Consider the following 17173-nt stretch of genomic DNA (forward strand, 5'->3'; position numbering starts at 1 on the left):
TGGTGTCCATTTGCATCACTGCAGTGGTGACAGACCCATGGTGATGTGTGCTTACCCCTTGCTTTCTGAATGACGTGTTTTGCTGAGGGCTCGCAACAGCCAGAGTCCATGAGCCGGAAGCTGGACCTCAGACAACTCCTTGAGGTAGCAAAAACAAAGCCCGTGCTTGGCTGCGCCAAAGCAGGATTGATGGACTTTGAGCTAAGACTGAGGCTGTCCTGCTTTCCATGGTGCAAACACTGTGTATTGGGCTTTCTGCAGGCATGGAGAGAGAAAGAAATTCAACTTTCACAAGACTGGAGTAGACTAGAGGGAGGCAGCCACAGAAGCCATGGTTGTGTTTGTCTTGAAGGAACAGACAGGATCTTTCTTGCTGCCTTGTTTTCAGCAGTTATATTCATTTCTGTGAGGACAAACAGAGATATTTTGTGAATCAGAGCTGAACACATAGCTTTAGAGTAAAAAAACAGATCAAGCCCTCTATGGTTTCGTAACCACCACTGAAAAAACCCAAACCAATCAAATTCTACCTAGGCAGAGGTTTAGTTGGTATTTCCACTGGGCAGTTAATGTGAATTGCTCCTGCTACGAACCATCTGCAGGGTTTTCAGGAAGATAAGGTCAAGCGTGTTCAAACCAGACAGTACAGAGTTGAAAGTGGCCAGTGGTGCTCACTGGAGCTTCATGTATTTCAGAATAATGAAATGGTACTCACAGAATTACTCTGAGTCTTTTTACTTTTTTAAAGAGAAAACAGGTGTATTTTTTAAGGCAAAATAAGTGAGCTTCAGTGTCAACGAGGCCGAGGTTGGAACAAGAGCAGAACATAGCATCTTTCTTGCCATCCATGATATTGGCACTTTAGAATATGCCTCTGGTGGACCTTACAGTTGGATGTGACTCATAAATCCATAATAGGTCAGGACTTGCTAGCGGAGGGGCTGTTTTTCTCCACGTGTGGACCTCACAGTTGATTGTGACTCATAAATCCGTAACAGTTCAGGACACGCTAGCTGAGGGGCTGGTTTTCTCCATGTGTTGTGCTCTCCCCTTTGCACACACTAGAGGAGTTTCCAACCACGACACCCTTGTGTTGTAAGGAAGGAAATTGCTGGCAGGCTGGTCAGAAGTGTGCTGTAGCCCACTCAGATTCCTAATATTTCAGTGTCTTTTAATTTAAAACCGTAAGGAATCTTTAGACTTCAGAATTCACTTTCCAGCTCTTGGCCTGAAATAGTTAATTCCTTCAACTACAGCTCATGTTACAAAGCTGATTTGCAGGCATTTGATGTTGCTTTGAGAATGTGCTTTGAGCATGGAGAGACTTCTGTTTTTGTAAGAATTTTTGAGGTGTCACTGTTTTATTGTTTCTTTTTTATGGCAGAGCAGCTAAGAGATGAGGATAAGTATCTTTTATAGTGTTCAACCTGAAATATATAAATAATGAAACAGAGGTCTAGTGTCAGTACTGAGCATTAAAAGAAAAAAGAATCCGTGGAAGGTACAGTACATTCCCCCCTACCCCTAAAGTTCTTTACTGATCTCCTAAAACAGGATAGAGAAAAACTGTAATTGGCCAGTCAAAATATATGGAGTCAGATTGCTAATGAAGCACGTCTGGGACTAAATCCCGGTCCTGCTGAAGTCACTGGAAACGAAGGATGCAGCTGAAGAGCTGGGTACCTTTGAGGACTGGGCCTCTCTTTCCAGAGAACTGGACCGATGTATTTGAGATTCGCCTGCAGAGGAAGTCGTAGCAGGACAAGACGAGGATGGCACCATTCAGAAGGGCTGTCTTGGATGGAAATTGCAGTGGCTCTGATCGTGTCTTCCCTTCGTTCTGACAGGTGTGTCTGCTCAGCTGACCAGCACTCGTCTCCGTCGGAACACTTCGGTGGGCACCCCGTTCTGGATGGCTCCAGAGGTTAGATTCATGTTTCAAAACATTTTGCCAGTGGTATTCAAGCTACCTCATTCTTTATTTCTTCTCTTTCTTTGTCTTTTTTCCTGACCACTGGACCTTTCACCAAATGAAATAGCAATGTCCTTTAAAAAAAGTGGTTTAAACTTTTTTTCTTACATGTTTGCAAGGTTTAAGTTAAAATAGGGCTTATTTTTGAAATTACAAGAGTAGAGCCAGAGAGCAGGATGTTGAATTGCTTACTAATTAAAGAGGAGAGAATACTACCATTGATCCTTTCCAGCTCTGAACCCATAGGTATCTCATCTCCCTGTAGATGGAACGAGCCCAGGGTGGTACTGTGATACATTATAGCTTTTATTTTTTGATTTCTACACCTGGAAAGTTTTTAATATTATATGTCCATAGCTGACAGCAAGAAATGGAAGCGGTTATTATGAATAAATAAGGTATTCTATGTGCCTTTGGAGATTTTTCTGGTCTGAAATTGAAGCATATAAAGATACATTTTAAGCTGAGGCAGGAAAAAGATTTCATTCTAAATAAGCTTACATACAGTATTTGTGCATGCACAAACACATGTATAAACATCTATTTATATGCACACAAAACTACTCTGTTTATACACATCTATTTTTATAAACGTACTCTGCTTATACACATCGGTCTAGCTGTGTAGCTAACGGGATACGCATTGGTTTAGACCTGTAGCTAATGGGATGAAAAAATTATGGATTCATCTGGCATTACGGATGAGCTGAAATGTATATGAACTGAAATATACTTGCCGTAATCAAGTGGCAAACACACTGTTGAGAAATTAGCTTCATCTTTGAATTGGCTGATTTGGCTGAATAAGGACCCAGCAGGGGACGGTGGATTCAACTTCTGCTTCCCTGCTTGTTTCACTTCAGAGACAGAGCAGTATAGCTCCATTAGTTACTTTGCAGTAATAATCCATAGAAAAGAGATTTAGGGTTGCTGAGTTTCCTTCTACTTCCCTTAGCCATGGGATACAGTTTTCCACCTTCAGCTGAAAAAGCCAAGGATTGGCACCCTTTTGTCAGATCAGGGAACATCTGGTCAGAGAACCTGCTTTCTCCAGTTTAAGCATTGCTTTTTTTCCAGTAAGAGGGTGCTTTAACTTGCTAAATATGTGCAAGTCTGTTTTATTTCACCCAGTATCTCCATCCTGTAAGAGATTCCCCCAGCTGTGGGTGTACTTTTAAATTCGGACATTTGACTATCCAATGACCATCCCAGTCTTTTACTCCAACAGGTGATTGCCTGTGAGCAGCAGCTAGATAGCTCCTATGATGCCAGATGTGATGCATGGTCACTGGGTATTACTGCAATAGAGTTGGGAGATGGAGATCCACCCCTTGCTGATTTGCACCCTATGAGGGCACTCTTCAAAATACCGAGGTAATATCTTGATGTGTTAATTTCTTGTCGGGTTAGACTGAACTTTTTCCTTAACTGCTACTTTCTTCAAACTCAGACCGTATAAGTATGTGGAGTTTCTTCTATTGTTTATACCAGGAAGAGGTTGGAAATACTTTGTCCAGCTGTATTTTCTGCAGGCTCTGCTTCAACCATGTGCACTCTTTGAGAAGTTCAGAGCTGAGTGTGGCTACATTTGAGAAGAAGCCAAAAGGCCTTCTCCTGAATGGACTACTGCCCGATATACATGAGCGCAGGACTTAGCTAAGTCTGTTAGAGAATGACTTATGATAGAAATACAGAGTCTGAGTATGCCACTGTGGTGAACAGGCCCCATACCTGCCCTCAAGAGTTATCTCATGTCCTTTGAAGCAAAGTATTGTTCCACCACTCAGATACATTTAGGCTGCCACCTTTCATTAGCTTGTGCTGGTCCTGGCAGTTGCAGTGCTGCTGTCCTCGGGCAGTGCAAATAGCAGCTTCTTTCCTGTCTTCTTTGAAGCTGGAGATGAAAGTACCAAAAGTGCTACTTACAGCATTTCAAAACATCAATCTCAAAGTCTGTAGGGGATGATCATACAGTAGTTTGTGGATTTCACTCTCACAGTTGGACCAGTGCCACAAACAGTTGAGGCCACGTAGTATATACATCAGTGCCTCAAGTCCTTTTCAGCCGAGTCACCCGAATTAGTTTAAACTACTTTTAGGTTTAAGAAAGCTTGGCTGACTTGGCACTGAAGCAGACCATGAATGCTCTTCTCACCTTCATGTGTGATGAGAAAAGCAGTTACAAACTGCTCTGGTCAGTCATTTCAGCTAGGCCTTCAAAAAACCCATCTGGCTTATATCCTTAAAAATATTGGCCACCTTTCTGCCCTGGAGCAAATACAAGATCAATACACTTTCATTCCATTAAGTAAAACCTGAAAGTGATAGAGTAAACATTAAACAGCACTTAAAGAAAAGCAGTTATGACACTGGATTGAAAAGAGACAGAAAAATCACCTTGTCTATAGGTCATTCCTTTCGTCTTCATGACTATACTCATTGAAAATGGCACCTCTGTTTGAATGGAAGTAGAGTGTTAAAACACTTTGAACCAAATTAACACCTGGAATAAACAGCTCTAACTCAACAGAAAAGAAAGTAATAGTATTTATTTACAATAGATCTGTATTTAGTCCTTCACTTGACTTCTGATTATCTTCTGATGAATGAGAAATAGTTAAGAGCTAGCTCCTTCTGACACTTTGTTCAGCAAGTTGATTAATTAAGTCCTTCTGGGAAAACTTAAAATAGAATTTCTTTTAAAAAATTATCTTAAGAAAGTATATTGTTTTGGGCTTGAAAAGAGAAACTTGCCATTAAAAGTGAATAGTGATTAATAGGTTGTTAGTTTCATTTCCGTTTATTGATTTGATTGAAAAAATTACAGTGATTCTTAGCTACACTTGGTAGCTCATCTCCATGCTATTTCTCCTTGTTAGTTACGTAAAGTGGGAGAACCAGTGAGGCATTGTATCATCTGCCCATGCTCCTTTTACCAGTGGAAATCAATATCTTTTTGCAGTGGCCTTCTAAAACTCATTACTCAGCCTGCCTTCACACATTGGTTTTGTCAACTGAGTAGCTTATTAACTTATCATCACACTGACCTTTGCAGGAATCCTCCTCCAACGCTACAGCAGCCTGAACTGTGGTCACCTGAATTCAATGACTTCATTAACAAGTGAGTAACAACTGAGACCACTGTAGCTGAATATGGAACATGTGTAAATGTCATGTGTAAAATATCTTTGTATTCTTTGTGGAAAACTGTTGCTATTAATACTTTTCCTTAAAAACCTACTTTGTTTAACTTCCAAGTGAGGCTCCAGATTTAAAAAATAAGATAACAACATTTTAACACAATTGATGTTTCTGTTTTTCTTAATTTAAAGAATGTTTAGTTTTAAAATGCAGTAGTTTAACTTCTTGGACTCATCAATTCTGTGAAATCTTAACAATTTTCAGTACAGAACAGTTGTGATTAAGATGAATGTATTTATCATGGAGATATGAATGAACTACAGACAAGCATTTCAAAACTTAACAGCTATCCCTTAATGATCATATGCTTTTTCTGCCAGCACAGGTGCTTGACTAAAGATTATGAGAAGCGTCCGACAGTATCTAGTCTTTTGCAGCATGATTTTATTAAGCAAATTGAAGGAAAAGAAAACGTGCTACAAAGGCAACTCATGGAATTTATTGATGTTCATCAACAAATGGGAGTCACTGAAAAGGCAAGGTAAAAGTAGCTAAAAATTAGACCAGTTGGGACAATTTTGATACTTTCACTGTTTCAGAATGGCTAGCACTCAGAGAAAGATTCACCTCTTGTAATTTTAGCTGGCCAAAAACCAGAGAACTTAATCTTTGGGGTCCCCTATAGAGCCAATGGAAAGAGAGGGGTGTCATGATTCACATGTGGGATGAAACAGTCTTTAGAAGTGCCTCCCCTTTCTCCTGTGACTCAAGATGCAGATTAGGATCCCAGCTTTCAGAAAGTGAAGGTTAGGTGATGCTGTTTGGCATTTTCTTACTTTTGCATGGTCAGCCAATGTTTAGTTTAAGCAAGTATGCTAAAAATAGCTACTCAGATTCCTGCAGGAATTGGATGCTACTGACTGAAGTGATAGTGATAGTGGTACCAGACCTTGTTTTGCAAACTTCAAATCTTATGTCTTATTGAATAGATACCTTCTTTCTCTACTAGTATTTAGTAATATCAATTCTGAATAAATCACTTAACACCTGATGGCTTTTATTTAAAACAACTGAAAATGGCTTGGTTCAATTTTACAATTTAGAAAAAAACACCCAGTACACTGAAGTAATGTATCAGATGTTAAATGTAGTAGATGAGTATTGATGTACTGCTGGTGCAACTTCTCCTGTGCTTCAAGGTAAAGGATGACAATGTGTTTTTTTAATGGAACATAAAATTTAAGACATTTGGTATTATCATCTGGAAATAATAGTAACTTATTATCTGAATCTGTGCCAAAAAAAATACTTATTTATCTAAGGATGACATTTAAATGGCATGGTTAAACTATTAGCTGGGTGTGTAGTGTCCATATATCAGTTTTGCAGTTTAAAATACTAACAAGTATGCTGATACTAGTTTAAATCTCATTTGCATTGATTTAACCAAATCTTCATATCTGAGATCAGTGAAGGTAGTATGAAAGACTGCAAGTAAAAATCACATTTTACAGTCACTGTACTTATAATCACTTCAGTTTTAACATGTTTATTGACTACATTTGCTGGAAGATTGTCTTTCATAGCAGTGAATACATAAAAAGGTTACCTTCCTGCTAGAAACAGTAAGAAAACCCATCTTAATATCTATTACTATATCTGTACAAGCAAGAAAAGCAGTCATTATTTTCCAATAGCTGAAATTGTAGTGAAGTATGTACATCATTTCACTTTAGAAGAAATTAGAATTCCACATCTGTAAAGCACATTACTACAGAATGGCATTTGTTTTTTCTTCTGTTGAATGATAAAAAGATTCTACAAAGATCTTTGAATTCAGTAGTCATACTTTTTTAAAAGTCTTTAAATACTAATCAGACGTATCTTCTGACCTTCAATCTGCACAGAGCAAATGGTGTCAACAGAAATCTGAACAGAAGTACCATGTAAATCTGATTCAGAGTCAAGACAGAGGCTGTCTAGTGACAAGTCACCTGGAAAAGTCTCATCCTAAAATCTCCTGGCTTTCTTTTCTTGACTTTCCTGTTCTGGGCCTGTTTGTACACTGGTGTGTTAGGGCCCGACTGTGGAATACCTGAACTTTCACCAGTTGCTGGCAACTTTCCTTGTAAAGCTCCCTCCCCATTGCCAGCTCACGCTTGCTCAGCCCTTAATTCGAAGGCATAGTTCTCCTGCTTGTTGGCACTGGGAGGCAGGTAGTTTAAGGGATTAAAGAACCCTTCCCTCCACCCAGGAAGAAATCCTCATACCTGTGTCACGTTAGGTAAATGGGCATGCCATATACACTCAAGAAATTTGCTAATGTCGACTTAAAGCTGAAGGTAGGGAATCCAGTTATTTTCTCAGTTTGTGCTTCCTCTCTTCAAATTACACTTTATTAATGAAAATTGTGTATTTCAAAAGAAAAAAATAAAATGCCTGGAAGTTAATAGCTGAGGTCCGTCCAGTTTTCCTGTGGGCACTATGCCTGTTTTCACTCCAGATCAAATCACCCTCTTTGCCCAGCATGCTGAGGTGTAATTTGGCTCTGACTGCCTTCTGCAGAGGGAGTCTGTTGTGGTTGTGATCCTTTCTTCTTGTTTGCTGAATGTGCAACTAGTATAGTTCAAAAAGAAGAGACCGCGTTAGGTTATGTCACATTCTATGAGGTTTTTGCAGAAGGCCAGATCCTCAGATCCAATCTTTATACACCATCCTGTTCAGGAGGGGTGTGTGATCTCTAGACATACAGCGGAGCCACCGTACAGTCACCATTAGCACCATTGTTCCTGACGTATTTTCTAACACTGACGAGTCACTGAGTCGTTAGGACATTGCACTGGGCTCTCCAAACCTTCCCATTATTGTTACTATTCTAGTGAAGAGGAACTTACTTTTAGGTCATTGTGCTGCATCGTTTCCAAACACCTAGTAAGAGGAACAGAACCCACTAACCTCCTGAGTAACCAGAGAAACCTTCTCAACTTACACTGATAAAACTTTTAAACAGCAATATGCCATAGATTTGTTCCACACTTATTGAAGGTGATGGAAGATTGTACTGTTTTTTCAGAAGCCTCTGAACAGAGTCTTATAGCACTAACATGTCCTGTGCTACTCCAGGCTCAAAAAGCACGAATACTGGCAATGAGCTTCATTACAAATTCCACTTTTTGACTTTGAGCAAATGCAATACATTTTTCTCTAAAGTCATTGCTTCTTTAGGCTAAAAAAAACCCTGTTTGCAACTTCACCTTTCCTAGCTCAGATCTCAGGTTGAAGAAATTACGATGGAAAGAGCATGAGAAAATGTCCCTTGATAGATTAATATTTTCCCATAGCATCTTGACAGAAACATCTCTATAATCTGCTTTTTGGAATGATGAAGTAAGCTATGGGAGATAAGTTCATGCTATGGAGGAGGTGAAGCAGGCAAAGTTGCATACTAAGTGTATTTAATTTGTGGCTTTGTTATTTAGCATTTGGGTTTTCACTGAGCTGTGAATTCCTGGTGAGCGGAGTCACCTTCAGGACAAGGGTCTTGGGCTCCTGCAGGAGTTGCCTTTATCATGGCTGTGGCAAGAAAAGCCTGTTTCATTGTGCAGCTTCTTAAGGGGGTATTTGCCTCTTTTCAGAGTGGTTCATGACTTATAATCTTCTGATATTTCTTTTCCTTCAGTCTTTTCAAATTGATGAACCTTCAACTAAAAGAAAATAATCTTTTACATCCTAGTAGTATGATCTTGAGATTTTATACAAATAAACTTCATCCCATATCTGTTACTCTGGTCCTCAGGACCACCGAGCTCTTTAAATATAGTATTTCAATTCTTTTCTGTGTTGGTAGTGACACAAAAAAAGCATGACGATGGAATTTATTGCACTATCTTTAGTGAAAATAAGACAAATTCTCTAATGAAGAACCAATCTCATTTGAGCCTGATCATTCACGTTTGAACACTGCTTGTTTCCCTTTGTTTTTAGCCAATCCCTCAATCACATACTTACATTCTTGTAAGTCACATTATAGCTGTTAAAATTTATAATTAGTGATGAAAATAATTATTAGAAATGAGTGCTGCAGCATATACCCAAAAACTGTTCTAAAAATACACTTCTTGCTAGGCCAAATGAGGGAAAAAACCTGCATTGTAAAGAGTTTTACTTTGCAACAGAAATAGCTGTCTTTGAAACGGCCTTCAGAACTGTCGCATCTACACCTGACAGTCAGGCTTGTAAGACTTTTATCTTGAGTTGTTTGGCTGTCTTAATCTTGACTGCTTTTACAATAATCTCTGCAGAAATATGCAATGATTAGTACAATGTGTATTTCCTGGGAATTATGACTCATTCCAGAATGAGCTGCATATGCAAGGGATGTTCACTGCACCTAGATTTCAGCAACTGACTCTGGTCTCCAGGTTAAGACACTCATCTTTATATGCCCTCTAAATAAATATGGGAAAGAGATCCATTTTACTGCAGAGTGATTCAGAGGATTTAGGCGAGCTGAATTACTCTCCTAAGAGTTTGTCCTTCTGTACTGGCCACATAGGAATAGCACTGCAATCCAGTGACAGGGTGCTAAACGGTTGCTGTATTTAACTATTTGGAAAGTTCAGGGAGGCAAGTTCATAAAAGTTCATGTACAACATGCACAAAGGTGGTTGTCAATTTATTCACCCCTATTAAAAGCAGGGAGTACTGTATAGTTTCCTTCTATGATTTCCCCTGATTGCACAGACTTGTGTCACTTATTTTCTGGGTGGTCTCTCTCTCTCTCTCTGACTCATCCTGCCAGTTGAAAGCAGCTGATAGCAATCCTTCAAGCTCAGCTCTGCAGGGCAGGCTGTAGTGGAGAGTAGATCACCAGACTAGCTTGGCAAAGGCAGTCGGAGGACCAGAGTAAGATAGCTCACATGGAGTCCAGTGCTGCCATGGTGAAGGTCTCCAGATGAAATCTGTAGCAGAGTAGAGGCTTAAACCTGAGACTTTGGAGTGCCAGACTTACCATTGAGCACTTCAAGCCACTTCTTCCTCTCCTGTAACTCAGTGTGAGCTTTGTTGTACCAACAAGGAGTGTATATTCCTGCACAGAGGACACTCCTGCGTAGGATGGCTATGCTGCAGTCTGCTCTAACGTTGTAGAAGCAATAAGGAGTTTCTGGCAACATAGGCCTTGGAATAAGCAGACCTCCAGTCCCATACGCTTGTTGCTAATACACATCTTTACAGCAGAGTAAGAATGTGGTTCCAGTCTCCTATACAATACAATGGGCAACAGCAATGCCTGAATGGAGAATAGTTTACCTCCTGAAGCAAAACAGGAGAAAGAAGTTCCTCTGCATTCAGGACTCCCTGGGAGTAGTGCTCTGCCACTGCTACTTTACTGTCGTATCAGTCCACTTGCTTAGCAACTCATTTCTCCTGAAGGTGGGATACCTCACCAGGCATCGCTTACTTTTGGAGCTTCGCCTTCATATTCTCAGTATGGTTGTCACTGTAGAGCATGGGCCTGAAGGCAATAAAGAATCCCAAAGAGTTCTTTTAGAGGTCTCTTACTTGCTCAGTTAAGAACAGGTATTTTCCCCTGAAATTTGGCAGAGGATACAGCCATTTTGTGAGCCTATTATGAAAGATCAATAATCTGCAGGGCCCTGCAGGGCATGCAATTTTTTGCAGGGCAAGGTAAATCAGCACAGACTTTGGCAAACAGACTTTGCAGACCAGGACGTGACCCAACTGGCTGGACACGGGCCACCTCTGAATCAAAAGCCCTGTAGCTCTCCTGGGCAGCACTGTGCTCTCAGCAACATTGCATAAGGTTGAGCACCGCTCCCTGAGACTGCAGCCGGTGCTGTACAGTCATTTAAACATAGAGGGAGCACAGGTTTGTCTACAAAGCATTGTGCAGATGCAGGTGGAGTCTATCAATACACTTTTCTAAATTCAGGTACAGATTTTGCATAGATATAAGACGATAAGTTTTATTTAAGCATCTGTTGAAGACAAAATTTTGATTTTAAGTGTGAATGAATATTGCTCTGTGCAGCCTCCAGAGAAATGGAATCACCAGCAGTGACAGATCCTCCACAGGTTTCTCTGTGTCCCTTCTTTTCCATTTGTCATTTTCAATGCTATTTGTAACTGCTGGGAGGTTTACAGCTGTTCCCACCTTCACCTTACAGAAAACTGGGTTATTTTTAGTTTCTTTTTTACACCCAGACTAAGGCCAGCCCTTTTCCTGTCACTTCTTAGTCTGTAGATGATTCTTCAACCAGTTTAGGCAGAGAGTTCAACAGGGCATCATGAGTCACACTTCCCTTTTCATGGTATTTTTGGAACTATCAGAAATCTTTTAAATACATTCTGACAATTTGAAGAAGAAAAAGCTGCAGTTGCCTTATTTTGACTTAACTGGATCTTGAAAGATAAGCAGGGGTGTGTGAAGGAGGATGCACAGAAACAATGCTGCCTTGACTCATTTTCTTGTCCATACTGGGTTGATGTTTCTGGCCTTTAGCTGCTTGAATTGCTTGTCAAGCATAGCTGTAAGATCTAATGCCTCCAACAAATAATTTCTGAACGGAACAGAGAAAAATGGTTATTTCAGTTCACAATGTCTGTGTGTGTGACGATAATGAAATTTCAGCATTGATGTCAACAGCACTGATGTGGGTTTTTTAAGTGGTTGGAGTTTTAGCAAGTGAAGCAGTATAACTGCCCTTGAGGGGTCCGTGCCCTTTGACAGCAAAGCAGAAAAATATTGTGTTCTGCAAATCTGCCGCTTTTGGAGCTTCCCCAAATCTGGTTTAACAAGCACTAGTGTTCTCATAATGTCAGCTGAAGAGGATTACAGGAGAATCAATTTTATGTAATTAAACTTCCCTGGCATAAATAGAGATTGTTTCCTTAAAAATAAATAAATAAATAGAAAAGTCTTCATGACTGGAGCATTCCCCTCCCTTCCTGCAAGGCACTTGTTAACTTCTTACATTAAATGAAAAATGGTAATTGAAACAAATCTTGGGAAATATCCCTCTCTCACTGATACGCAGTGACATTTAAAAAAAAAAAAAAGGTGTATTCAATGTGTAACAGTTACACCAGAAAAGGAAAGTGTAACTTGACAGATGTCTTGTTTTGGGTTTTCCTTTGGCAATGGAAAAAATAGAACAGCAGAGCTTGACATATTTCTGCAGTTCCTGCATCTTCCCCTCGTGTACATGTTGATAGGTCTTTCTCAAAGTCATGCTGATGTGAGATGCATCCTCTGGACACAAAATGACCTTCATGCAGGAACAAAGGAGAAATTGTTTCAACTGTCCAAATTTAATTTTTCAACTGAAACTGATAAAAATGAGTATAAATAGGAGCGTGGGTTATCGTAGGGACAGGTTTCTTTCGAGGGGCTAGGATTTTGCCTGCACCTCTGGCTTTGAATGCAGTAATATCCTTTAGCTGGTAAATGCAAATCAAGCACCAGCAGACCATGCAAGGCTGAAGACTTCATTTAAATCTTAATACTACCACATCATTTTTAATACAACCTGGGGGTGCATACAACCAAATATTGTCTCACCATGTTATTGCAAGGACAGTACTACCAGGACAGCTCTCACAGTACAAATGAATTCCAAAGGAAAGGGAAGAAGAGATTGGGTCTACGAGAAGTGTGCTTACACCAGACCCACCCCTTTAGATGCTGCCTGCTCGTGTTCCTGTGTGTTTTCTGCTTCAACATATGTAAACACATACCAAATTCCAGTCCAGTTATGGATTTATTGCAGCAAAATCTGCCTTTGTTCCCTCCACGCAGACATGCTCTCCTCCTGCATCTCTGTTTATTTGCATTGCTGATGTGCCCACACGTTGCATGTTCTGTGTTGTGTGGCAGTAATAAGGCGCTGGTACTGCACTCTGTAGTATTGCCATTGCTTTTCACCTCCGCATAATTCAGCCTCACCATCATCCTTACAACTGTATCTACAACAGTCTTTTTTTGGCCTGTAGTAAATACTGCAAGAAAGAAAACATTTGGAAGCGGGTTGCTTTCCCATGTAGCTTCAGGGTCCTAACAACAGTTGGAGAATAGTCTGTAAAATAGCTGGGTGTAAAACTGGCAAGACTTGGTCCTTCCCTTCCATCAGGGCAATGTCGATCCTGTTGATCTGAATTGTTCATTGAGCTTCCTGGTCACGTAGTCACCACACTGGGTATTGGGCTGCAATATTGGCACAGAGACCATGGAACTATGCTAGCTCTTGCAATGAATTCTTCCATGTTTGTGTCTAGATATTAAGGTCACAGAATTAGTCAGCTGTGGTGGGTGTGAAACTCCTGCCTTTGCCGTATTGACAATGGAAAGACTCCAGTGGCAGCTGGGACCTGCCTAAGGGGGGAAGAAACTGCTCCATTACTGGCACCTGGGTGAGGACAGGTCATTCTGTCACCCTCAGGGAACGATCAGTAGAGACAAGAGAAATTGAAAGCAAGTGCTAGATGAAGTGCACTTATGCCTGCACTTCCATCGTTCAGATCTTGATTGCGGTCACAGTTTGGGAGGGCAGCATTTGTCCGTTTCTTCCAGCCCCTTTTCAGTCCTGGCAATCAGCACCTAATGCCAGGCGGGTGTCTGCTTGACATTCTGCACCTGCATCCCACATCAGTGCACAGCCTGCGTGACCTGAAGTAGCACCCATGAAGTAGGTGATGATCGTGGAATGGGTACAGCCCATTAAACTCCTTATTAAATCTTACTGTGGGAGTTCAGAAGTCTCTTAGCTTGCCCCATCAGTGTGATGTTCATTCATTCTAACTTTCCATCCTGATGCAGCTGCCCTTTTTTTCCTGTCCTCCGTTCACTGTATATTAAAGTTCTTGCCTGGCTAGAAAACACCTGTCTGTTTTTACTCATGCCATATGTCCAAATATCAAAATTAAATACAGGATTTCCCTGGTCTTGTCTGGAATCAAGACAACAGAGTTTTTTCCTCTGTGTCAGTTTACCAAGGTATATGTTCCATGTATTTGAGAAGTGCCTATCAAGGGGAGTGAGGTCATATCAGGAGATCAGAATTACTTGGTAGTCTTCCTGTGCTTGTGCCGTATTGCACATCTGAGCTTGATTTAGTTTGTGAACTCTGCTGTTACTTACGCAGTTTCCATTTCCCTGTTTTTCCCCATCTCATAAAGCAAGTAAAACTAATGTGAACTATAAACCTTGCATTTTCTGTTGCTTTTGCTTTGTTTAGCAATGCCTTTACTCTTGGATAGAGAATGATCTAAGTCTCCAGGATTTTTCTTGCTAATTTCTATAAAACTGCATAAAGTTTTCTTTGGTTTGGTTAAAAGAGAAAAGAAATTTCACTTTAAGACAAACTTAATTGAAGTTTAATCCTGATAAGAAAAAGATTTCAAATTTTGTTTCCTTATTTTGTATGATTTTTTTCCCTGAAGAGTCCAAGAAAATTCTTCTTGGTCAGGATGTATTTCACATACCCCAGTGGTTCTGTAGCACTTTGCTCTACAGTGTGGCCACCTCAGTCAGGCTTTAGAACATTGTCATTGCTAAGCTAGAGATGTTTCCATCCTGAATGCTTTGTCTCCATCATGCTTGCCATACTATTTCATCATACACGTATACATAGGTTTTTGTCCTATCCCTAATTTTTATCTGGGTCATTTTTCTTTTTGCAGGTATGTGCCAGAGTTTGACTGTTTTATGCTTTATAAATATATTCTTTTTTTCCCTGTACGGCGTAGCTCCAGTCTTGCAGCTGATGTAGGGGTGTGATCAAGCAAGGATTTGTGCAGTGAAAAAGCTCCTCATGGTATCAGTTGTGGGATCAAGCTATAGAATTTGAATTGTCAAGTACAGGTGTGCTGCACTAAGAAGTTTTATCCTGTCCTGTTATTCAAACATTTGTGTGTTTGAATTGAGAAAAATGGAAAGCTGGAATGTTTTGGCTGAATTCCTTCAAGATGGTTACAGATACAAGATCTGCTCTGTGTTTCCTTACATCAGGAAACTGCATGTCTTTCTTTTCTAGATTTGAACGTATTCATACAAAGAAGGGGAACTACAGTAAGTCACTAGTTTCAAACCAGGAAGAGGTAGATGATTTAGCAACCTTGGAGGTACTGGATGAGGTAAGAACCTCCTTTTTCATGTTCTCCTGAAGAGGGTTAATCACATACTGAAACACAATGGTGTGCTGTTGATTTTCAAATTCAACTATATTGTCACATTTCAATTGTGTAAGTGTACAATGGCATTTTACCAGTTTATGCCAAATATTTTAGATGATATTTGCTGTATCAGGAATGGTTCCAGCTCAGAGCTAAAACACCCTCTGCAGTTACAGCCTTAGCCGAGCAGTTTTGTAGCACCATTTGCTTAACAGGATTTATATCACTAGATTTTATTACAGCTAAATGTCTGGTGTGCAATGATGACCTGAAATTGGTTCAGGTCCAAGAACAAGCACCTTCTCCACTGTTGCTTGGATATCTAGAGTTGGCTTAAAGTAGCTTACCATACTCTCCTAGACTGGGTTCTCACTGACTTACTTTGGTGTGGAGATGCATTGAGATCAATTTATGTCAGCTGAGGCTCTGGCCTGTTCTGGTGAACTTTTGACAAAATTACTGATACAATTCTTACTGGTTTGTCAAAGTTTGAAAATGGGTCCACTAGGAGCAGGGGAAGATGCATAAGGGAGTGGGGAAGTCTGTTGTGTTTGTGCTTTAAGCTTCAAAACCAGAAAGAAGAATCAGGCCACAGCACATTATCTGCAGGTCTTAGAGGCCATCAATGGTTGTAAACAAACTGTCATTCTTCTTCTTCTGCCCGGCTGTGCATAGACTATAATTCACATTCTCTTATCTGTAAAACTTCTCTGGTATATTGTATCTTCGTCAGTCCAGAATACTAAATGTGGCTTTTGAGCTTGTGAACTGCACAGTGCTAACATGCCACAGAACATCTTCCATCATCCAAGAGCTTGGTTATAGTAACTTAATGTTTAGTTGATACTAACTGAGCTAATCCTAACTTCATCTACTGCCCAAAATTCAGACTGAAGCTTTTTTTTTAATATTGGGAATAGCCATATGCTAGCAAGACTCAGTTTTATCTTTTGCCATGAAGCATATAAACAATCTGAGCTAAAGAGAAGACACAAGAAAAGCAGACAATCAGAAGTATGTCCCATCTCCTCAGAGGTGGAGCATTCTCAAGAAAGTCCTCAGGAAGCCTCCACCTAAAGGCATCATTTGACTATGTGATATTTCACTAAATCCAATTCAGTTTAAAACTTCTTTCACATACAAATGGCAGCTTCTCAGAACTGTCTCCTTTCTTCCATTCAGATTTTTCTTCCAGTTTAGATAGTCCCATCAGAAGAGCAAAACAGGAGGCCTTCTATCGCTGCAAGAAATAATTTCAAAAAGGGCAGAAATTCCCCTAAAAAATTCTTTTAATGTGAATCTGGTTATGGCCAAAAGCAAGATAGCTTTCAAAACCAAGAAGGGAAGAGTTTATCAAGGCAATGGAAAATCAAGGTTTTCTCCTTATGTTTTCCTGTGAAGGAAATGTAACCTCTTCAGCTGTTGAGGATTCAGGTTTTAAGTGCATTAACCAGAACACAGTGCACAACACTGTGAACAGATGGATGTGGAGGGAAAGCAATTCCTTCTGTAGTCCTCTGCTGCTCATCATTCTGTTCCAGTGAGAATAGGGCCTAAATATTTTCACGTGTACCTCAGAATAGTCTCAAGGCTGGTTTGAATTTCTTCATCCAGCTGTATGTCCTGGTTTGATTGGAAACCTAACCAGGCACTTTACATACCCAGCTCTTTATGCAGAAGAAGCTGAGGAAAATTATGTCAAGAAATTGGGTATGCCACTACTGGGCCCTTCTTTTTTCTTGGTTCAGGGAGAACTGGCTCTGCAGCAGCAAAGTACAATCACAGCAGAGACTGGTTGTTCATATAGAAAGATGCCTGATTGTTGACATTAATAGGATCCAAACAGTTGAACATCTGTGTCTTATCGTA

At 40.2% G+C, this 17173-nt stretch overlaps 1 protein-coding gene across 1 annotated transcript in view; it reads left to right on the forward strand.

Annotated features, from left to right (window-relative positions):
* MYO3A (myosin IIIA) overlaps positions 1–17173 on the forward strand; it is a 113261-nt gene that overhangs the window by 40162 nt on the left and 55926 nt on the right. Inside the window, exons 5-9 of the mRNA XM_075747154.1 lie at positions 1848–1924; positions 3201–3346; positions 5028–5093; positions 5499–5654; positions 15166–15265. Of these exons, the coding sequence (XP_075603269.1) occupies positions 1848–1924; positions 3201–3346; positions 5028–5093; positions 5499–5654; positions 15166–15265 (545 nt within the window). The remainder of the gene's footprint in view (positions 1–1847; positions 1925–3200; positions 3347–5027; positions 5094–5498; positions 5655–15165; positions 15266–17173) is intronic.

The sequence above is a fragment of the Balearica regulorum genome, chromosome 2 (genome assembly GCF_011004875.1).
Source record: "Balearica regulorum gibbericeps isolate bBalReg1 chromosome 2, bBalReg1.pri, whole genome shotgun sequence".
Taxonomy (NCBI): domain Eukaryota; kingdom Metazoa; phylum Chordata; class Aves; order Gruiformes; family Gruidae; genus Balearica; species Balearica regulorum.